Source organism: Panthera uncia, assembly GCF_023721935.1.
Source record: "Panthera uncia isolate 11264 chromosome C1 unlocalized genomic scaffold, Puncia_PCG_1.0 HiC_scaffold_4, whole genome shotgun sequence".
Taxonomy (NCBI): Eukaryota; Metazoa; Chordata; class Mammalia; order Carnivora; family Felidae; genus Panthera; species Panthera uncia.
Genome location: NW_026057585.1, coordinates 87,999,904 through 88,024,074, shown reverse-complemented (window position 1 = coordinate 88,024,074; position 24,171 = coordinate 87,999,904). Strand labels below are relative to the sequence as shown.

Sequence of the window (24,171 nt, the reverse complement as noted above, 5' to 3'; positions counted from 1 at the left end):
ACACTGTCAGCATAGAGCCCACTGCAGGGCTTGATCCCACGAAAAATGAGATCATGACCTGAGCTGAAGTCGGACGCTTACTGACTAAGCCACCTAGGTACCCCTAAAGATACTTCTAAAACTGCCACATGACTTATGTAAATTAAAAAAAAAAATTTTATTCATTTTTGAGAGACAGAAAGTGAGTAAGGGAGGGGCAGAGAGAGAAGGAGACACAGAATCTGAAGCAGGCTCCAGGCTCTGAGCTGTCAGCACAGAGCCCCAGGTAGGGCTCAAACTCATGGAGCCACGAGATCATGACCTGAGCCAAAGGCAGATGCTTAACTAACTGAGCCACTTAGGTGCCCCTAAATTTTTTTAATTGTTACATATTCTCAAGATTCTCAAAGTTAGCCAACTATTTTAGAGTGATTTTTGACATACAAGCACTTGGAATGAGGAGCCAAATATCATAAAATTTAGTGTTTTTCCCTATGTGGTTTTTTGACTGTCTTTGACAGTAATATTTTGCAGTAGGATTGCTGTTCAATGATGACTTAATAAGCATGTAGAAATTAGTATAGCTAAAAAAGAAAACTACCCGTTTTGGGGAGGAAGAAGTACGGTTTGTAGAGTTCGTTGGTTTTCATGTTAATCGTATACACTTATGAAGGTAACCTATTTTAAGAGATATTTGTTCTGAGTACTCAGGATTATTGTGTAGATAATGCCCATTATAATGAGACATGTTTTTGGTCTTGGTTTTAATTTTTGTTTATTTTGATTGGGTGGTAGGTGACTAGGGACATCAAAGCTATATATAGTTTTAGAAAATTTCACATTACTGAAATAACCTATATCCCTGATAGCCAGCCTTTTTTTTTTCTTGCCTTAATTTCATGTTCTACCCTCAGTAGTTTGGCTCTTACTGATTATTTTTTTCCTTAGGGAATAATTAATCGTCCTGACAGTTTTTAAGTTAGATTCATTAAATGAGAGAATTGTTGGTTTAGTAATGTAAGTACATGTGTCCTCATTATCTACTGTCAGTGGGTAAATTTTTCTTCTCTCCCAAGAATATTGTTTCTTAATATGCAGTCCATATTAGCATTAGGCATTTTTGCTTGACCTCTTGTTAACCATTTCTAGGTAGTGTTTAATGTCTTTGTGGAAACAACACCCTAATAGCTTAGCTATAATTTTCTAAGTTACATCTTTACCTGCCTTGTTCTTTTTATTTTCTTAGTCTTACTGTGCCTTTCCTTTAATTTTGTTTCCATTATCAGTGTTTCTAACTTCTTGTTTTATGTGCTTTAAATGATTAAATATGGATATCTGGAGCCTATTTGATTGCATATAATTACTTCAGTGGTGTTGAATTCTGAAACTCTTTAAATTATGTCTTGATATTTCCATGAGCTGGTAGTTAAGTATATCTTTTATAAGGTGATCTTAGAGATAGAGGTAAAATTCATGTAAGTATATTTGTAAGGACATCTTAGAAAGATGTACTTAACTACTACGATGTACTAACTACATATAAAAATACCCAATTTGAAGAGTTTCAAAATAATACATTTCAAAATAATACAATTTTACTTGTATAGAGGATATGTATACATTATATGTATATGTAGTATACAGTATGCAGTAGCATACTTTACTTGCAGTGTGTAGTAAAGCATTCCCAATGTTTCTGCTGGGAAAGGTAAATTCCTTGCTTTCTTCTGTGTCTTCATCGTAGTCTGCCTAACTGATCTCACTGTTTGCCGGTATTGACTTAATGGAACTAATGGGTGGTACCACTGATGAGATATGCGTTCCTTATTGTTGGTTATTAAACCTTAAAGACCTCTCCATGTTCTCTGCTGTAATCTTAAAAGACAGCATATGGTTGTGTTTTCACTCTAGTTTCTTTTGCTTTTCTGTTCACATATTTTCCTCTATTCTAGTTCTTTAGTTTTAAGATTTAATGTGCACTATCAGTGATGCTAATTTTAATTAGAGTATCTTCTAGTGTTACAAAGTTATGTCGTGGATGAAGAAAATATGCTCAAGGCTTTGTTATGTTTTCTAAGGTAGATTGTGTCACTCATTACTAAACTGTAATTTTTGGAATGTTAAGCTCAAAAAAGTGAGTAAATTCTAAAGATGTTGAGCTTTTGGGCAAAATAAAAAAAATTTTTTTAAAGGAAGTAAGATCAGTCTGTGAATGAGGCAGAGCTTTACAGGGGTTCTTCAGGCAAAAAACGCAGTCTCGTTATCCCTAGTTTTGTGTTTACTTGCACGTTTCCCAGAAGTCCTTTGCTTTCTTTGCTAGGTGTGGAGGGTGCAGCTTTCCAGAGTAGACTTCCTCATGACCGGATGACTTCTCAAGAAGCAGCCTGTTTTCCAGATATTATCAGTGGACCACAGCAGACCCAGAAGGTTTTTCTGTTCATTAGAAACCGCACAGTAAGTTTTCATGTCTGCTTTTTTCCATTTGGATTATTAATAGTGCTTATTACTTTTATGGAGAATATGGGGAAAAAGAGAGGAAAGAATTATAATAAAATTATCTATAACATGTACCACTATCCAGAGGTAACCATTGTTAAAAGTTAGTTGTTTTTAAAAAAAAAAAAAAAAAGTTAGTTGTTTTTTTCTCTTCAGGTAGTTTTTTAGAAGTATACTTAATTTTTGTTTTTAAAAAATTGAAATGCTATTTCCATACATTCTTTGCATCCTTTTCATTCTTCATAACCTCATAAATGCAAAGAATCTTTATTTAAACTTAAAAAAATTTTTTTATTTATTTTAAATGTTTATTTTGAGAGGGAGAGAGGGACTCACAAGAAGGCACTCTTTGTACTGTCAGCATGGAGCCCGATGTGGGGCTTGATCCCACAAATCATGAGATCATGACCTGAGCCAAAATCAGGAGTTGGATGCTCAACTGACATAACCACCCAGACATCCCTGTTATTTTAAATAAACTCCACACCACATGTGGGGCTCGAACTCACAACCCGGAGATCAAGAGTCTGGTGTTCTACTGACTGAGCCAGCCAGGTGCCCCAGACTTTTTTTTTAATGTTTATTTTTGAGGAAGAGAGAGACAGAATGGGGGAGGGGCAGAGAAAGAGGGAGACACAGAATCTGAAGCAGGCTCCAGGCTCTGAGCTGTCAGCACAGAGCCTGATGCGGGTCTTGAGCTCATAAGCCGTGAGATCATGACCCTAGTCGAAGTTGGACACTTAACTGAGCCACCCAGGCTCTCCAAAACTTTTTTTTTTTTTTTTTTTAAATAATCATTTTGTCTTTCCTTCTCAGGATGAAAGAAACTCTTACTCTGTTCTTGTCGTCTCGTTCAACCTCCTTCTCAGGCTAAATGCTTGATTTTAATGTCTGCATAATATTTTATCTGACAGTTGAGTCATACTTTTAATTTAGGCATTTAAATGTCCGTTTGTGCTTTATTAAGCTCTGAGTAGCTTTATACATTCTTGAGTCTATCTCTGGTTATTATTTCCTAATGGTAGAGTCCTAGAAGGAAAACTACTTGGTCAAAAAATAGGAACAGTTTTGATATATATTGTCAAATTGCCTCCCAGAGAGACTGAGTCAGTCGGCACTCCCATTGCTTTGCCCTTGCTTTGGTTATCAAAATGATGATAATCTATGCTGCTGTAATAGACTAAAAATATTTCATTTCTTTTCCATGTCTTTAATTACTTAGACTGACTTCTTCACATTTATTAGCCATTTTTTCTCTGAATTTTTCTTTCATGTCCTTTATTCATCAGAAATTTTTTAGCCATAGAGTAGAAAAGGGCAGCACATATTCATTATACTCTAAGGTGATATAAAGTAAAAGAAATTTATGTTGTAATTTTAGCTACTTTGAATATAGTTCAGGGATGTCATTTTTAGCATATCTGCTTTTTAGCTACCACTAACTTCTTTATATTGTGTATTAGACTGCAAAACCACTGCTGAATTTAGATTGCTAAATGTTATTTAGCTAGAGTAATTGGTGGGTTGTGCTGGGTTCTCGTAGTACAGAATAAAGGGATTTGGGGTGTATGAAAAAAAACGGTGATTTTTTTTTTAAAAAGTGAATGGAAAATTCATACTGTATATTTCGACACTTGTTTGTCTTAGAATCAGCTTCTGTGTATAGCATATGAACGTTTGATCTGAATGGGCTTTTTCAATAAGATTGTCATTTTTTTTGTTGTTTCTTCTGAGGGAAGTTTTCATTCTTTACTTGAATTTGAGTGGTTGGTTTACAGTGATTTCTGTTTTCTCTGATTTATATTCTGTGACCAAAATCCAGATTTCGGGAAGTAAGGACTGGCCCAGGTTAGAGTTGTGGCCTCTGGCTATAAAACTGAACACAAATCATTCTCTTATGAGAATTGTGTCAGTTCTCTCATTTTTTTTTTTAATTTTTTTTTTTTTAACATTTATTTATTTTTGAGACAAGAGAGAGACAGAGCATGAATGGGGGAGGGTCAGAGAGAGGGAGACACAGAATCTGAAACAGGCTCCAGGCTCTGGGCTGTCAGCACAGAGCCCAACGCGGGGCTCGAACTCACGGATCGCGGGATCATGACCTGAGCCGAAGTCGGCCACTTAACCGACTGAGCCACCCAGGCGCCCCTCAGTTCTTTCATCTTAAACTACATCTTTTGCCTCTAGATTTTGAAACCACAACGTTAGGATTATTGAACTACGTACCATGACTTGAGCTTTATTTTATAGGACGGACAGAGGAAAATGGCTTCTGTTGAAGGGTGAGGAGCTTGGGCCTGGTGTGTATGTGAGGAGGTCCATTTTGCCTTGACCGTGGCCACCGAGAAAAGTAGAGGGTGCTTATGAATTTGGTCATATCCCTTTGTAATTGTATTTATTTATACAGAACCACATTTCTTTGTTGAACTTTGTGGAGCAGTTAACTTTTAGCTAAGACTTAAATATGGTGGTATTTAGTTGGTCTTGCATTTTTACAGATGTGTATTCAGTTTGAAGAGCATTTATGTTAGAGTCTATTGATGGTACCATAATATTTTTCATTCCCCATATTACTGCTTTTTCAGCAGTATTTGAAATAATTGACCACTCCCTTCTTCTTAAACACACTTAGTTTAACACAGTATTCTGTTTTTTCTCCTGCCTACCTGGTTGTTTGTCTTCTCTGACAGCCTTGTAGTCTTATCTTTAAAAAAAGGCCATTTTGTGAACTGGTTGGAGTTCCTTAAGGCTCCTTACAGTCTTTTCCTGCCTCTGGTGTATTTTTGCTCTAGGACCCCTCTTCTGCACATTGGCTTCATTTATCACCCATAAGCAAATGGCTCTAGACCTTAACTCTCTTAAGAACCCTAGCTCTTTATCTAGATTCTAGTCTTGTATCTCTTTTTGGTTGTCTTGAAACTAAATTCATTATCCCTTCTTTGAGTGGCCCTCGTTTAGTGAGTAACATACCAACTCATTTAGTTGTACAAGCCCCAAACTGGAATATCCTTGGCATCTCTTCCCCCCTCCCCCTGCCACCTCTGCATATCTAATTGATCATTTGATTTTGTGGATTTAAAAAAAAATTTTTTTTTCATGTTTGTTTATTTTTGAGAGAGAGACAGAATGCGAGTGGGCTAGGTGCAGAGAGAGAGGCAGACACAGAATCCAAAGCAGGCTCCAGGATTTGACTGTCAGCACAGAGCCTGACGCGGGGCTCGAACTCACTAACTGTAAGATCATGACCTGAGCCAAAGTCGGACGCTCAACCGACTGAGCCACCCAGGTGCCCCTGATTTTGTGGATTTTTTTAAATGTTTGTTTATTTTTGAGAGAGCAGAAGCAGGGAGCTGGCAGTGGGGTGGGGCGTGGTGGGGACTGAAGGTTCGAAGCAGGCTCTCTGCACAGACAGCAGAGAGCCAGGCTGAAACTCACGAACTGTGAGATCATGACCTGAGCTAGAGTCAGTTGCTCAACCAACTGAGCCACCCAGGTGCCCCTGATTTTGTGGATTTTACCTGCTCAGTATCTCCAGAGTCCTGTAACTGAGTTGGTCCTTGTCAGCTGTATGATACTGGCAAGTTACTAGGTTTTTTTGTTTTTTTTGTTTTGGTTTTTTTTTTAGGCTAAATATCTTGCAGCTTCTTCGTTGTATATATATAAATTGTGTGTGTGTGTGTGTGTGTGTGTGTGTTTGTGTATAATTTATTGTCAAATTGGTTTCCATACAATACCCAGTGCTCATCCCAACAGGTGCCCTCCTCAATGCCCATCACCCATTTTCCCCTCTTCCCCACCTCCCATCAACCCTCAGTTCTTAGTATTCTTAGTTCTTAGTTCCTCAGTTCTTAGGGTATTCTTAGTATTTAAGAGTCTCTCATAGTTTGCCTCCTTCCCTCTCTGTAACTTTTTTTTTTTCCCCTTCCCCTCCCCTCTGGTCTTCTGTTAAGTTTCTCAGGATCCACATATGAGTGAAAACATATGGTATCTGTCTTTCTCTGTATGACTTACTTCACTTAGCATAACACTCTGCAGTTCCATCCACATTGCTACAAATGGCCAGATTTCATTCTTTCTCATTGCCAAGTAGTATTCCATTGTATGTATAAACCACGTTCTATTTATCCATCCATCAGTTGATGGACATTTAGGCTCTTTCCATAATTTGGCTATTGTTGAAATTGCTGCTGTAAACATTGGGGTACAAGTGCCCCTATGCATCAGCACTCCTATATCCCTTGGGTAAATTCCTAGCAGTGCTATTGCTGGGTCATAGGGTAGATCTATTTTTAATTTTTTGAGGAATCTCCACACTGTTTTCCAGAGCAGCTGCACCAGTTTGCATTCCCACCAACAGTGCAAGAGGGTTCCCATTTCTCCGCATCCTCTTCAGCATCTGTAGTCTCCTGATTTGTTCATTTTAGCCACTCTGACCGGCATGAGGTGGTATCTCAGTGTGGTTTTGATTTGTATTTCCCTAATGAGGAGTGACGTTGAGCATCTTTTCATGTGCCTGTTGGCCATCTGGATGTCTTCTTTAGAAAAGTGTCTATTCATGTCTTTTGCCCATTTCTTCACTGGATTGTTTTTTGGATGTGGAATTTGGTGAGTTCTTTGTAGATTTTGGATACTAGTAGCCCTTTATCCGATATGTCATTTGCAAATATCTTTTCCCATTCCGCGGTTGCCTTTTAGTTTTGTTGATTGTTTCCTTTGCAGTGCAGAAGCTTTTTATCTTGATGAGGTCCCAATAGTTCATTTTTGCATTTAATTCCCTTGCCTTTGGAGATGTGTTGAGTAAGAAATTGCTGCGGCTGAGGTCAGAGAGGTTTTTTTCCTGCTTTCTCCCTAGGGTTTTAATGGTTTCCTGTCTCACATTCAGGGCCTTCATCCATTTTGAGTTTATTTTTGTGAATGGTGTAAGAAAGTGATCTAGTTTCATTCTTCTGCATGTTGCTGTCCAGTTCTCCCAGCACCATTTGTTAAAGAAACTGTCTTTTTTCCATTGGATATTCTTTCCTGCTTTGTCAAAGGTTAGTTGGCCATACATTTGTGGGTCCACTTCTGGGGTCTCTATTCTATTCCATTGGTCTATGTGTCTGTTTTTGTGCCATCTTCCAGCTTCTTCAATAATTCACTCATTTGACCTGGCTTTGTGTTCTATCAGTTTGTCAGGAATATAACCCTCACTGTTTCAATGAAAGGAAAGTGTATATTTGAGGCCTTAAAGTTGAAAAGATATTTTAAAGTCTATGTCTGCTTGTGTAATAAAATTTCTATCATTTAAATACAGTTGCAGTTGTGGTTGGATAATCCAAAGATTCAGCTGACCTTTGAGGCCACTCTTCAACAATTAGAAGCGCCTTACAACAGTAAGTGGTGTTTTTAGTGGGACTAGTTTTGGCTCATAGTTCGCTGATAATGAGTTTTTCACTCATATTTCCATCTTTGCCTTGTGCTATGCAAAAATAAGCCTTATAGAAAACTATTATGTGTGTTTTTAATTATTAGTTTTTACATTGTAAGTTCAAGAGATTGCTAATAATTTCCCAAGGACTACATTTCAATGTTAATCCACGGTGTACCTTGTTGACATTTGATTGGCTGGCTGTCTGGCTTTCTCATTTTCCACTTGCCACCAACAAAGTCTTGAAAAATTTTTGTCAAAGTAACTGATATAATACTACTTTTAAAGGGTTGGTTTTATCCTTTATTTCATCTATAGCGTATTGTCCTTTTTTAAAATAGCAAATTCTATGATATGCGTTTTGGACTACATCATAGACTAATATGCTAGGAATCACTTTTCTAAAGGAGTCACATTATCTGAGGCTCGTGGATAATATGTACTACAGAATAACTTCAGGATGGAAAAACAGAAGAGTTAAAGAGCTTTCTGTTTAAGCTGCCTAAAATATAAATATGTTGTAAAATCCATTTATTCCGTAGGTGACACTGTGCTTGTCCACCGAGTTCACAGTTATTTAGAGCGTCACGGTCTTATCAACTTCGGCATCTACAAAAGGATAAAACCCCTACCAAGTAAGGACTTGGCCAGTGGACTTTGTGGTCTTAAGTTACAATTCTAGGACTCTGTTTTATTTCTAGGAGGCTTTTAGCATTTTTTTTTAAATTTCTTAGTCTAAAGAGATTTAAAGTAAAATCTCTTCATAAATGTGCATTTCTTGTAGTTTCTGGTCTGACAGGTGTACTTTAGTGAAAGATTCTGAATTTCAAATTTAAGAAAAATCAGAAAACAAAATTTGTTGGGGCGCCTGGGTGGCTCAGTCGGTTAAATGTCCGACTTCAGCTCAGGTCATGATCTCGCAACTTGTGAGTGCTGCATCGGGCTCTTTGCTGATAGCTCAGAACCTGGAGCCTGGAGCCTCCTTCGGATGCTGTGTCTCCCTCTCTCTCTGCCCCTCACTCACTCACACTCTGTCTGTCTCTCTCTCTCAAAAATAAATAAACATTAAAAAAAAAATTGTTAAAAACAAGAGAAGTCTGTAATGAAAGCAGAGATTTGAGGTTTTCTCTCATTGACCAGTTCTTTATACTGCCAGGAATCCAGGAGATAGGGATATTTTGGGAATTAACACATATATTTATTTATTTTTGATGCTTTAATAATTCTGCAAAAAGAGATACTAAGGACTGCAGAAGTACAGCTGAAAGAAAACAGCTTTAAGAATAAATTGGCTACTCAAATTGTCCTAGTATAATTGGGAAGTAAATGAAACAGATAGTCATAAGTTAACCAGTCACAGATTCCAAAGCAGATGATTGAGGTGTAATGAGAAAGTTAATGTTTAAAGGATTTCATTTATAAATTTTTAACATTGAATTAAAGTTTATAAGTTTCAGATATTTGCTAATTTGTATTAGTTTCTCTATTTTGAAAATAAGTGAATTGTTTACTTGGTAAGACATCATGATATGTTAAGAACCTAGAGGTTTTCATGATTTAAAAAAATGATGAATACAAATTCTTAAACCTACGACCAAATATTGTAATTTTTGTTTTTTACTTTTAGCTAAAAAGACAGGAAAGGTAATTATCATAGGCTCTGGGGTCTCTGGCTTGGCAGCAGCTCGTCAATTACAAAGTTTCGGAATGGATGTTACACTTTTGGAAGCCAGGGTAAGAATTTTATTTTGTGTTTAGAAGCTAACCTAATAGAAATATGATAGGTATTCGTCAGTGCAATAAGAAATTATCTGTTGCAAATTAATGAATCCTACAACTTGAACTAAACCAAACTGATTTATATAGTACTCAAAGTGTTTTAGATAGTGTTACTATATTGGATAAAGCATTTTTGACAGTAAAGCTTTGAAAGGTGTTCAGTGAGTATTTAGAGTTTGTGAATGGTCCATATAGCCCTTTGACGGATATTTTCAAGTCATTGTTTCTTGCAGTTAGCTTTCAAATTTCGGGCCTTCATGGACGTACCCTGTGCAGGTGGCAGTTATTTTTAGTGTGGAACATAGTGAATTGTGTTCCCTGTTTAATAGTAAAAGAGGTGCTTCTCAGGCAGCAGCTGTCTTGAGGGCCTGATGAAGCCAGTATATTGGTTCCCTTATCATTTGTCCTAGAAAGAGAAATGGAAATTGAAGGAGGAAAGGGATGATGGCACAGAGTGGGGGAAAAAAGAACATCAAATTAGGATGCTACTATTCAGATTATTTTCATGGGTAATTTTTGATATTTAGTTATCTTCCAGTGGCTTAAAGGCCTCCCTGGGCTTACACCATTTAAAAAAGAACAATAAAACAAACACTTCTCAGGTAACCTAAAAATCTAAAATTTTATAGAAGCTTTCAAAATGTTTTGTGCAGTACAATCTAGGTTGCTTTTTATTGCTAATTTTTTAAAATATTCTTTTCAAATAGAGTATGAAGAAATCAAAATAATTTTTATGTGGTCTTACTAAAAATAATATTTTATAGGTAATTCAGGAAACTTTTGTGTGCCCTCTTGCCCTGTGTACTAGCAATACAGTGATGAATAATGGGATCATTATGATCCCTACCCATGCAGGGTCCTAATCTAGCTGACAGGTTTTTGTTTTACTTTTGTTTATTTGGAGGTTACAGAGTATTCTCATAATATCCATGATTGAAGTATCACTACAGCTCAGTAATTTTTCCCATGGAACCTCCCTGGTCAGCAGAGATAAACCAGGGCCTGTTGAGGAATGAGAGCTATTGTCAAAAGTTTATGCTCAGTAGACACCCTGCCCCTGGGCATGGGGCTGCACTGGAGAATCATTTGTTGAAGTCATCTGTCATTCCCAGCTGACTTAGGGGATGAAGGGCAAGAGTCAGAACATGGTGGTAGAAAGATGGCATTTAGTGCTACGTTACAATTTGTGAACAGATATTTTCTGTGTGTGAGTGGCCCTTGGTCAGCCTGTATAGTAAATGGTATTAGAGACAGCTGGGTAGAGAGAGAATAGTAGCTATAGTTAAATAGTATCTCTGGCTGTCAAATTGTTTTCTATCCCCTGTCCCTTAATTCCGTGTCATTCATTAACCTTTCACTCCCTCAAATAGTTAAACTTTGTTTGCTCATTGTGCCTACACTGCATGCTATGTATAAACTATACCTTGTTAAATTATAAAAGACAGAAGAGCCCTGGGATGGTACCATGCCAGGTTCTCATGGTTAAAATAGAATTGATGATTTTAGCCATTTAATTTCTGAAAACAGGATCGAGTGGGTGGACGAGTGGCTACATTTCGCAAGGGAAACTATGTAGCTGATCTTGGAGCTATGGTAGTAACAGGTCTTGGTAAGTAGTCCTTAGTCGTGTGCTGTTAAACAAGGTCTGAGACTCATTATCAAGCTTCTGTTTTAAAGCCGTAAATGTGGCTTTAAGGTATTTTGGTTTAGGATACTGTTCTTAGTGTTCATAAGAGGTAGATTGACAAATAGTCTTTCTGAAAAGATACATCACTATATGCAAAATTTAAATTGTACATGTTTTGACCTATTAGCAGATTCAGTTCTCGGAAATTATCCCAAGAAAATGACAAGTGAGCCATGTTGTTGGGAGCTTTTTACATGTGGCACAGCAAAACATTAGAACCCATAGTTCTGAAGATTAAATTATTATACAAAGTGAACTATACAGCCACTAAAAATTATGTAGCCTTATATTAACCTGAAATGATGGCCAGTTTATTGCTAAGTTGAAAGAAGATTACAAAACAGTACATGTGTTATGATCCTTTTGTGTGTGTATGTCTCTAATTTTATGCACACAAAATCTAGAAGGATCTATAATAAAATGTTAACTAACATGGGGTTTTTTTTCCTTCTTTATGCTTATCTTACATATTTCATATATCCTACATTTACTTTGGGCATTTTTTGATCTATAATTCACGTACCCTAAGCTTTGAGTATTTTAAATTTTTAGTAAAAATACTTTTGCTTCAATTTTTTGTTCTCTTTTCATAGTTGTGTTGAATATAATAGTTTGAGTTTTTTTTAGGAGGGAATCCCATGGCTGTGGTCAGCAAACAAGTAAATATGGAACTGGCCAAGATCAAGCAAAAATGCCCACTTTATGAAGCCAATGGACAAGCAGTAAGTTGAGGACAAACAGAACTTTTCAAAATTTATTTGGTTCAGTTGAAAACAACAATGTGGGGGAAATGTGTGGATGAACGTGCACACATACCAGTATGGGCCAAAGGTAGAAATGATGTGATATTCTTATTGTTCCTTAACTCTGAGCTATATAGGAAAGGATTATTACTGTATAAATGCAAATTTGCATGCCTATTTAGGCATTTATCTTTAGACATTTAATGAAGGCTAGGTAGACAGGTAATTTTTTTGTTTGGCTGTGGCCACCTACTCTAAGAGACCTGTGGAATTGACGCCTGATTCTTCGTTTCTTTGTATTGTGCCTTCCATCATGTGCTTTAGCTCTGTGTGCTCTTTATGACTTCAGTTTTGTGTGTGTAGGTTCAAGATTTTGTTGAGCTAATAACCAGCTGGTGATACTGAACTCAGATGCTTTGGTAGATTAAAGTATTTGTTGACCAGAGGCATAGGAGCTTCCATACTTAGCAGATAATAGTGTGGAAGTGATGTTTGCTATGGAGAGTGAGAGTAGTTTAACAACTATGTTGAGAGGCTTAGACTATAAGTGAGTCCTAATTTTGGAGGGTGGGTGAAATTCAAAAGTTTGTATTCAAAAATTTTTACTAACTCTTCCCCTATCAAGAATGAAGAAGTTTATAATTCTGGGGATATAAGCATCATTATATTTTGAGGAAGGGAAGATTCGATATGCATATAGTTTAGCTATTGTTGCTAAAAAGGGTAAGGTCCCAACTCTTGAATTTAGTCTAAGTTCCATGTACATCCTCACTAAAGCCTTTAGGTTTTATGGGGTTCATATCAGAAGAAGACAGACTTTCAGGGAATGCTTTGGCTCCCATTCGCATCAGTCTGGGTTCAGATTCCTCCCAGGGCTTGTTTGGGGGGCGCAGGTTAGCCTCTGGCAGCATAAACAAAATAGAATGAGCAAGAAAAAAAGGAGGAAGTAGAGGTTAACTCAGCAATTCAGAGAAAAAAAAATTTCAGTAAACTTCTGGGGTGCCTGGGTGGCTCAGTTGAGTGTCTTACTCTTGATTTTGGCTTAGGTCATGATCTTACTTGGTCGTGAGATCAAGCCCCATGTCAGGCTCTGCACTGGGTGCAGGGACTGCTTAAGACTCTGTCTCTCCCTCTGCGCCTCCTGCGTGCGTGCACATGTGTGTGCACACACGCACGCTACGCACTCTCCTCTCAAAACAAAACAAAAAAACCATTCAGTAAACTTTTGTTACACTGTAAAGATCTGTAAAGGCTATAGAGAGGAATAAGACAGTCTCTGGAATATAAGACCCTATAGTCTAGTGGAGCATGTACACAGATGATTTTTCCCCAGCTTTATATTATGGAAATTTTCAAACCTATACAAAAGCAGGGGCACCTGGCCGGCTCAGTCAGTGGAGCATGCTACTCTCTATCTTGGGGTTGTGAGTTCAAGCCCTAATTTGGGTGTAGAGATTATTTAAAAATAAAATGTTTAAGAAAAAAAAATAGTAGAATAGTATAATATAATAAACTTTCACTTATTCCAGTCTTGTTATCTGTTAAGTTCTCTGTCTCTCTCTCTCTCTCTCTCTCTCTCTCTTTTTTTTTTTTTTTTTTTTTTTTTTTAAGAGTGAGCTGGGGCAAGGCAGGGAAGGGGCAGAGGGAGGGAGGGAGACAGAGCCAACATGGGGCTCAATCCCGTAACTCTGGGATCATGACCTGAGCCAAAATCAAGAGTTGGATGCTCAACTGACTGAGCCACCCGGGCTCCCCTAGTCTGGGGTGTTTTAAAGCAATCACAGTCAGTCAACAAGTATTTATTAAATATTTACGAAGATCTGGCATTGTTCTCAGCATTGACTATGTATTCTCTGCCCTCAAGGGTCTTAAATTCTAGTGACTCCAGATATTTTATGAACCCAAGAACATCCGGAATTGTAAGTGTCATTAAAATCTGTGCTTCCCCCTGGGCTCCTGGGTGACTCAGTTGGTTAAGTGTCTAACCTCGGCTCAGGTCATGATCTCATGGTTTTTGAGTTTGCGCCCCACATCAGGCTCTGTGCTGACAGCTCAGAGCCAAGAGTCTGCTTCAGGTTCTGTGTCTCCCTTCTCTGCCCCTCCTCTGCTCACTCTGTCTCTCTCTCAAACATTAAAAAAACAATGTTTTTAAAAATCTGTGCTCCCCCTCTTCCCTCACCACTGAAACAAAAAAAAAGACCCCAACCACAAACATATTACTGATACATATATGAGGAACATAAAATCAAGGCAGATTAACATAAAATCAAGGTTAGATAAAGGATAAATTGCTACAGAAGAGCCAAGGGTGGGGGGTGGTAAGAGCGAGACACTCTCTCTGAAAGTGGGAAGGGCAAGAATGGAAAGAGATTTGGAGGGAAAAAGCATTGGTGAAGATGGCTTAGAACTTACCATGGTTGTAGAGGAAGGTTTAAAACAGGTTGGTTTCTTTCTTTCTTTCTTTTTTTTTTAATATTTATTTTGAGAGAGAGCATGAGCACAAGTGAGGGAGGGGCAGAGAGAGAGGGACAGAGAGAATCCCAAGCAGGCTCCACACTATCAACATAAAGCCCAACATGGGACTCCATTCCATGAACTGTGAGATCACAACCTAAAATGGAATAGAGACCTGGACACTTAACTGAGCCACCCATGTGCCCCTTTTGGTTTTTTGTTTTGTTCTTAAATGTTTACTTGGAGAGGCTTCTGAAGGAGGATGAGATTATACTGGTGAGGGTAAGATACAAAGCTGAAGTTGAGGGTGGAGGGTAGGGTGTTGCTTACTGTGCTGATTTGTAGGTTGGGACTTCAGAGGGATGAGAGCAGATAGGTGTTTTAAGTAGATAGGCAGTAATGTAGAGAAATGAATTGAAGCAAAGTCTCTGAAACGGGTATTACATTAATCCTCAAGAAGTAACGGAATCCAAACCAAAGATGATCGTTGAGACACATTGTCTTTTTCTTTAGACTCTCCTGAATGTAGAACAGGTTTATTTAGTCTTTCTAATAGTAAAAAGAATTTTTTATAGTAGAAATCTCTAGAGAAATGGTTATCTCTTTTCTTGGTGTTAGAGGAACTTTAACACATTTTTAAAGACATTTGTTTCCAGATAGTATACCAGTATTCCCCTCAAGCATGGCCTAAGTCAGTTTGTTCCTATTTGGTGCAATAGCTAGAGTAGTAAGGAGGATTCTTCAAGCACTGTCAAATTTGGGAGAAAATTCTTTGCAGCTTTGAGTCCTGTTTGCCTTGAGTTAATCAAACATAAGAAGACATGTTAATGTTTCTGTATCTTGCTGTTCCCAATAGTCTAGCTCAAAGTAGAAATGGACACTTTTTAAACAGTAGATTGGCTTTTGGCTTATGGGACAGGCACTAAGAGCTTCTAGTTCCATTAATTTTGCTTATAATTGCAAATATGTTTCTTGACTTTAGAAACTGAGGATTAAATAGGTCAGTTACTTCATTCTCTCATTTTGCAGGGGAAGAATCTAAAGCTGAGACATGGTGTTTGCATAGGGTCATTGTAGTCAATACGTTGTAGAACCCAAGATATATTGCCTGGTGTTCCAGATCAAATTTCCTTACAGGCATACCTTGTTCTGTTGCACTTTGCTTTACTACACTTACAGATATTGCCCCCCCCCCCACCTTTTTAACACAAATTGAAGGTTTGTGGCAACCTTGCATAGAGCAAGGGTATTGGCACCATTTTTCCAGCAGCATTTGCTAACTTTGTGTCTCTGTGTCAGGTTTTGGTAATTCTCACAGTATTTCAGAGTTTCTGATTATTATTTGTTATAGTAATCTGTGAACGGTGATTATAGCTTACTGAGAGCTTAGATGATGGTTAGCATTTTTTTTTTTTAGCAATAAAGTATTTTTGAACTAATGTGTGTACATTGTTTTGTAGACATAGTGCTGTTGCACACTTAGACTACAGTACTGTGTAAAAAAACTTTTATATGCACTGGGAAACCAAAAAATTCATTTGACTCAGTTTATTATGGTCTGGAACTGAACGCAGTATCTCTGAGGCATGCCTGTACTTCAGAGAAGATGGGGGCTGGAATAAGTGTGTGCAACCCCAGTTGCCTATGTGCATCAGCTGAGTCTCCTTCTCCAAGAGCTTTCTTTTATTAGTTAATACTAAGGAGGCATCAAAGCCGCCTTAGAGTGGACATTCACTCAGCCACTGATTTTCTTTAGTAAACTGTCGAATGAAATGGGATTGTCTTCATTCTTTGTGGACAGCCTCAGTGCGAAAGAAGGTGATGTGATGGTTCTGTTAGTACATAGAAATTAATTTTCATCTTACACAAAGTCAGCAGTTAACTCAGAGTGACAAATATCATTTGTAATACGGTCTTAACACATCCACCATACCTAGTCATTTTGCTGCTGTGCGAGAAAAATCACATAGCAAGTGGTTTTTGCTCTGTTAACTTGTTGTTTTAATCACAATCCTAAGAATCCCTGAAAGAGTTCACTTCTTTATTCTCTGTGGTTGTGCACTGGCAGCTAGGCTGTTGAGCTTCTGTGTTTGTTTTTGATAGAAGCTTTTTTTATGGCTCCAGATGACTAGAACAAGGGCTTTCTTATTTGGTTCTAACATAGGATATCGCAGTGAATAGAAGTGTCTTCTGAGCCTATAAAAACAGAGCCAGTACAACAGCTGCCCTCAGATTGACTGATGATGGAGTTAAACTGTGAACTATGTTGTAACTGGATATGGAGATAGTTGGGAAACAGGGGTAATTCATATTTCAGAACTATTTTGGGAGTCACCAGTGAGGATACTGGAAACATGGATTGGTGGGGAGATGGGAGAAATACAACTGTAAATGTTTTCTGTATCTCCTGTACACCAACTAGTAACTCAGGGGCTTTAAAATCGACTTTTGTTTTGGCTTTTTTGAGTAATGAAAAGGTACCTTAATCAAATTCCTTCGGTGCTGTAGCATTATGTATTCATTATAAGATCTCTGGTCTCCATGGTGGGGGGAGGGAGTTGTTTCTTCTGTTTTTTCTTTTTTTTTTTTCTTTTTTTTTTTTTTTACAAAGTGAGGCCCAAAGACTCAGTTACTTGGAGAAACAGATCTTGATTTTCTCCTTGGGAGTGGCTCAACTGTTATGAGGAAGAAAAATACACTTGACAGGTAACAAGTACTGGGTCTTTTATAAAGGCCATTAATTGGGTATATACTCAGTACCTACCACAGTTTACCAAGTTTTTGCCTATATTCACATACAGTGATGCTTATTAGGTTAGTCACACTTTTGACACAGAACTACTGCCCTTTTCAGTCTTCCTGTTCCTTTGTGGAAATAGTTTTAGTATTTTAATGGTAGTTTCTCTTTTACAGTTTATAAATCAAAAAAATCTCATGCCTGCCTTTAATGTTCCTAAAGTTGTAAAATAGTTACTTTCCTTTCAAATATAGTTATAATACTGACTTTGCTTTTCCAAACTTTATTATTCATTTAATAAATTTATGGAGCACCTCTATTACTCATTTAATAAATTTATGGAGCATCTCTACTATGTGCTAGAAACTACTAGAGTGAACTCCTTAGACATGTTGTGTGTGCCTTCACACAGCTTAGTTACTGGTTTATGGAAGTCTGTGACACCTCCTAAAGATTTCTTATGAGGTAAAAAATTGGGAGGAGGCAACCATCTCCATTTCTAGAATCACAATGAATCTTATTTGGATTAGGGACACACCTGTTGTTCTTATTCTCCCTTTAGGGATTATATAATGCTATATCTCCTTTCTTTTAGCTATTTGGGAATTTAAATTAAAGACTCTTCCGATGTAAATTTTTCTTCCAGGTTTTACCAAAGGTACTAATCTTAATCTTTCGTTTGATCATAATTTTAGAAGTGCATGGAAATGGTATCAGCAGAGATTTACCAAAGCCTCTGTTGGTCAAATTGGGTCACTATAGCTATTTTTCATTGTATTACTCTTCCTGAGGATTTCTCTGGCTAAATCTCAGAACTTTGGGTGTCTAGAACCTACCTGCCCATAACTCCAGTCTGCCTTGCTGCTAGAGAACTTATGCAGACTGGAAGTCAGAGAAATGGGCAGTGTTTTGAAGACCTACTAAAGACCTCATGATGACAGTGCAACTAGAGGTAGGACTAAGGAGAGCTGCCTTCCTATGAGATGACTTCTTGCAGGATTAGGGACCTTATCCAGAAAGTCGCTTGGTTCTCCTTAAATGTATTCTACATGGGCTAGATACACAGGCTGCTCTTCCCCCAGCCTTGTTCAGGGATGCTCCATATAATTTCTACAGGATCAAAGCAATCAAGGTTGTACCCATACAGAGCCGTGAGACTCACCAGATTCTTAGTTTGAAGGAGCTGTTTGGAGCCTTTCATAGAGAAATAAATGGCTCTGAAAAGTCAGAATCGAAATCTGTTTTAAAAAAAATCTGTGTCAAGTGATACCCTTTTTGTTTGATTCTTTGCTAGAAAATGATATCAGAGGGGCGCCTGGGTGGCTCAGTCGGTTAAGCATCCGACTTCAGCTCAGGTCACAATCTCGCGGTCCGTGAGTTCGAGCCCCACATTGGGCTCTGGGCTGATGGCTCAGAGCCTGGAGCCTGTTTCAGATTCTGTGTCTCCCTCTCTCTCTGCCCCTCCCCTGTTCATGCTCTGTCTCTCTCTGTCCCAAAAATAAATAAACGTTAAAAAAAAAAATTTTTTTTTAAAAAGAAAATGATATCAGAGATCCTTTTCCTTCTTAATTTGTTGTTAATAGGTTCTTAATATGTTGTAATCTAGAAATCCAGCTGCCATCAACATGGTACTTGTTAGCCTTTTGCAATCATTTGTGAGGTTCTTTTCTCAGGATGCAGTATAAGAAGCTAGAATAGAATGGCCAGGTAAAATTAAAATTGTGACTTGTGTTTAAAGATGGCCAGTATTTCAGCTCCTTTCAACAACTATTCGTGGAACTAACAGTTCAAGGGTTCTCACCAAGGGGAAGATGGTAACCTGAAACAGGTACTTAAGGGCTGCTCAGGTTTGTCAGTTCTTTTCATTGTCAAGTAGAACATACCTGACCAGCTTGATTTTAGAAACAGATTCAAGATTTAAATATATCAAAAATACATTTTGGTTTTTTCCCAGTGTTGATTTCCTAATGGACAGGTATTTGCTGTTTTCCAAATATTTCTTAAATTTTGAAGTGGAATTTTAAAGTTAATGGGGAAAAACTCCAGGTTTCAGAACTATCCCTGGTCTCTCTGGCAACAGTCTTAAAAGTGCTTAACTAGGTGGAAAACGGATGGGGCCTAAGTGCTGTTTCTCTTATTCTGAAGAGCGGAGTCTCGAATTAGAGCAGTGGACCCCAGTCAGTGGACCAGAGATGCAGTCTGTCATCCTTGCTGTCAGTCAGAGGAGGCAGTAATCTTTTGGTTTGGTGTTTGTTTGTTTGTTTGTTTGTTTGTTTGATTTTGTTGTTCTCGTCACTGTTCTGTGTTTCTCCTTTTCTGTTTTATTGAGTTTTGCTTTATTCCTCACTGCTTTCTGACACCATCTCCCTTTACACCCTCACCACCCCCCACCCCCAATCCCCACCAGCTGCTTTTCTTTTGCCCATTTATATGCCTTGACTTTCCCATTTTGGTGTCTATACAGTCTGTTCCTTCTTTCTCTGGTGGTTGCAGCTTCTGAGCTAACAGAATGCTTCTGTCATGCTATGTGTTTAAAGCCTTGATTTTACTGCTGTCGTACAAAACTAAACTTGACGTGGCTGTTGGGCTGTTATTTACAGTTTATTTCTCTCTCTGCTGCACTGGTTAAAAGGACACTGTCAAGGTATTTTTTTTTAATAATTTTTCAAATCATTTTCTTCACTGTTTACAATAACCCATTAAAAGCTTGAAACTTTAGATCTTTCCCTTCCAAAGATCCTCTCCATCATACATTCACACTGGTTTGTTGTTGTAGAGTTGCGCCTATATGTTGGGCTGGTGCCATTTGAGTTTTTGTCATTGAAAGCGCATGTAAAAAGGTTTTTTTGTGGGGGGGTGTGGGTGGATTAAAGGGGAAAGTGTTATGAATCAAGTGGGCTGCTCAGCAGACAGAGGGAAGAAACAAAAGGTCAAATTTGGTCCCTCTAACCTTGACAGTGTCCCTTTAAATGTTTCTCTACCACACACCCTGGACCCCAGTTACTGAGCCTGAGTGCTGCGTACTTTTTCAGTATGAACTTCCTTATTGTGACTGTTACCCTAGCTACAAAGATTAAAGCTTGTCTGAAGCAAGCCATCCAGTTGACACTGGAAGAGCTTTAATCTGTACCATTTGCACACTTGTGTATTGGCACATTCTGCCCTATTGCAGAGGCACGTGTGATCTGGTCCCTCTTGCTTCTATAGCATCTTCTTGCTGGGCATTTTTGAAGCCACATATAGAAATATCACTATTTTGTACTCCAGGAAAAGCAGTCATGGACATTGCATCTGTGATCAGTTAAGATCTTATAACTGTATAGATTGTATATTAAAAATATAATTGTTTCCTTTTTTAAAGAAGCACCAAATTTAGAGTTTCTAGAAATGTCTTTGGTAACATCATTGTAGGAATTACACCAAGCAAAATTTCAGCATTGCTTTGAGTTGCTCTGTATATGACCCATCACATCATTGAGGAAAAGTAACTGATGAGAAAGTAAATGAAATTCCTGATAAGAGGGTTTCTTCCATCAGCTCTGATGCTGTGGAATCAGAACAAGTAGGGATGTCACTAAGAGCTCCTTTCTTTGGCCATGGAGTTGAATGGGTAGGTTAGAGATGTTGGATCCACCAAGTCTTAGGTACCACTCTGATATATAAAGGGCACCAAGCATCCAAAGCCTGATTCTCTGCCTTATTTCTCAGCATAAGCTGGAAGATTCTCAGGGATTTATATTTCTTAGGCCAAGGAGGATTCTCTAAATTCATAAAGATTTCCTGATCACTCCCATCTGTGGCCTTTTAGAATTTGATGCTTTGGAATATGACTGATTGGATAAGTAGTTATGGTGTCGTATCTACAATTCCCAAAGAGTGTTATGGTCCTTTTCCCTTTCTTGTTTTGGTTCAGATTGTACTTCCTGCTATATTCTTTTGCCACACCATGGCTCATCTTACAGAGTTACTGTGCGACTCCTCAGTAAAGGGGCAGAGACTAGTGCTTTAAAATTGTTTAATTGGAAAGGCAAACACTAAGGAGTTTCAGATGAGAGAGTCTTACTGTGATGATCTTGTCCACAAGTTACCTCTGATTAAAAGATCACTCCTCCTTGGCCTTAGTGTTTATTAGAACTTTCTTTAATGCTAACCAGTTTTAGGTTGACTGTAAAGTGAAATTCCATATATTAACTTCCATTTCCCAATTGATGCCCCAGTTTATTCTGGCAAGAGATGCTTGCTTTAGACATGCTTGCCTTAGCTATGCTTTTTCCGTCTTGCTACTACCACGAATTCAGGAGAATTGCAGATGCATTTTACTTTAGGGTTCTAAGAATTAAGCAGTAGCAGAGGGATTTGTGTCAACTAACTGATGGCATCAATAGGCAGGGGCACAGTAAGGATTAGGAACACGGTCTTGCAGCTTGATGATCTGCTTTGCAGTCTCCTCTCTTCTTGCAAAATAATGAGCCAGACCTGGTACCTCAGTCAGTCACAGTCTAAGAGCTTTGGACATTCAATTCTGAACCTAACTGGTGCCATAAAACACTGTTACTCTGCAAAAGAATGAAGGTGCTATTGTGTTCTTATTAATAGCCATGAATTTCACTTTTCTCTTCCCTACTCCCACCTGAACTTCATCTTTGAGGGGAAGGCAATACCTTGGGCTTCTTATTTTTCCATCTTGCCCTTATTCTGGAAGGTCCTCAGGTGTGTTGACATAGTTTTTGTTCTCTGAGACTTCTCCAGTGTGTCGTTTGCATGTCGGCCCAGCTTATCTCAGTGCATGTCAGTTATGTGCTCCACATAACTCCAGTTAGCACCAATTAGCACCAGTGTGAATCCTGTGGCTATTAATAGAGGTGGAGTCCCAGCTCTGATGGCACAATTGGGAGAATAGGAAAATATCAGGGCCAAAACATTTCACATGTCATTTAATGAAATTGACCACTTCATAGAAAAGAAAGTTTGAATCATTGCCCTCAAAGGTTCCCCCTTTGAGGTACATGTTTTGACCTTTTAAAAACTATAGAGCATTTGTGTTTTCATGGCTGGTTATGTTTAGTCTTTTTGTAAGGACCAACTCTGCTATATTTCGGATTTTCAGGTTCCTAAAGAGAAAGATGAAATGGTAGAGCAAGAGTTTAACCGGTTACTGGAAGCTACATCTTACCTTAGTCATCAGCTCGACTTCAATGTCCTCAATAATAAGCCTGTGTCCCTTGGGCAGGCACTGGAAGTTGTCATTCAGTAAGTACTTTGATATTGCTTATTATATAGTGAATTACATTTAGACATTTGCTGTTTATGTTTTTGAGTTTTTCAGCAAGTATTATTTGAGCTAGTTTTCACTTATTTTCATGTGAATTAAATCCCAAAGTAAAACCTTTTAAAGTAATTAAATTATCCTTAAGTCCCCTCTCAATTCTAAACTTCACAGCTTTTATGGTACTGAACTATATTTAACATAACCTAGAAAATAATTTGGCACCAGCTAACTTTCTTGTTCCAGAGTATTAGAAAGTTCAGTCTTGATGTCCTTGAATGGTTTTGATGGGCTCCTGTCTTGTGCTGCAAAGCTAGCTGTGTGGCCAAGGCATATATACATAGTATCTCTTTTAGGTTACAAGAAAAGCATGTCAAAGATGAGCAAATTGAACATTGGAAGAAGATAGTGAAGACTCAGGAGGAGTTGAAAGAACTTCTTAATAAGGTGAAATTTTGTATTTTCTTAATAGCTAAAGCTGCATCAGCCGGGGGAAGGGGGGGGGGGAGGAGCAAAGCCTTTAGAAATTTAAAAGTTGTTTTTTTTTTCCCTTAGAAAATCGTGACTAACAAAAGGCACTGTTTTTCTCTGTCAGTCTTTCAGTACAATATTATTGGTAAATTTTTGCCAGGGGAAATAGGTCTTTCCTATGTCAGGTTCCCTTTGGCTGTTGCAAAGGTAGCCCAGTGCCCTCTGCTGGATTCTGTGATAAAAGGGAGATTCGCTGTGCTGGGGTGAAGTTCCCACTGAGGAAGACAACAGATCAACAGCCAGGACCATAATTTGTTGCCATGATTACTTGGCTTGAGGTGCCAGTATGGGGATATTCCCCAGTGGTATGTCTGTTGAGGGCTCTTCTTTCCCACCACTTCCCAGAGACCCAGCTCCAGACTCCAAACCATTTGTTTCTCCTGATCCTCCTACCAGCTGCAAACACAACATCAACTTAGGAAGAAAACATGAAGTGGGACAGCCCCTGTGGGGAGCTTTTTAATGCAGAATCTGGGTGCATCTTGTGACCAGACTCTTCCCTCGCTCTGTGCCTTGTTTCTTCATCCTGTCAAATGAAGAGGTCTGTGGCACAGCCTCTTCGTGGATTATGGCACGGGTGAAATGAGCAGAGAAGCTGGAGGATGGCCAGCTGGTGGGATAGCTGTGGGGCCCAATACCATCAGAAACCTGAGAAACTAACATTAGGAATGGCTTCGGATGGTCCTGTGTGGTTATTTAGCCTTTTACATAATTTAGAAAACGAGTCGTGACAATTTGTTTCCCAAAACAATAAGTTTAACTTAAATTGGTAGTGTTTTGTTTTCCCTGGAAATATAAATATATATAACATATATATGTTAATTTATGTATATTAATATATATGAATATATATAATGTATATTATATATATATTAATGGAACACTCCTGGTTCTCCATTTGTTTTGGAAGATAGAGGTGATCTTACTTCTCTGATAATGATGTGATAACTCTGTGTTGAGCCATACAGGATTTTTTTCCCTGTCCTGAAATATGATGTATAAGAGGTATTTAAGAATTCTAAGGACCTTGCATCGTAATGTGTTTTGGTATAATAGCAGTTTAGGGGAGGAACCAAAGCCTGCGATTTGGAG

General features: G+C 38.2%; 1 protein-coding gene across 1 annotated transcript in view; it reads left to right on the top strand.

Moving 5' to 3' along the window:
- Positions 1-24,171, top strand: part of KDM1A (lysine demethylase 1A) — a gene marked incomplete at its 5' end in the record, with an annotated part of 61,917 nt that overhangs the window by 25,844 nt on the left and 11,902 nt on the right. The window contains 8 exons of the mRNA XM_049618905.1: positions 2,300-2,433; positions 7,769-7,847; positions 8,425-8,517; positions 9,510-9,616; positions 11,189-11,270; positions 11,976-12,070; positions 22,390-22,532; positions 22,905-22,995. Coding sequence (XP_049474862.1) covers positions 2,300-2,433; positions 7,769-7,847; positions 8,425-8,517; positions 9,510-9,616; positions 11,189-11,270; positions 11,976-12,070; positions 22,390-22,532; positions 22,905-22,995 — 824 coding nt within the window. The remainder of the gene's footprint in view (positions 1-2,299; positions 2,434-7,768; positions 7,848-8,424; positions 8,518-9,509; positions 9,617-11,188; positions 11,271-11,975; positions 12,071-22,389; positions 22,533-22,904; positions 22,996-24,171) is intronic.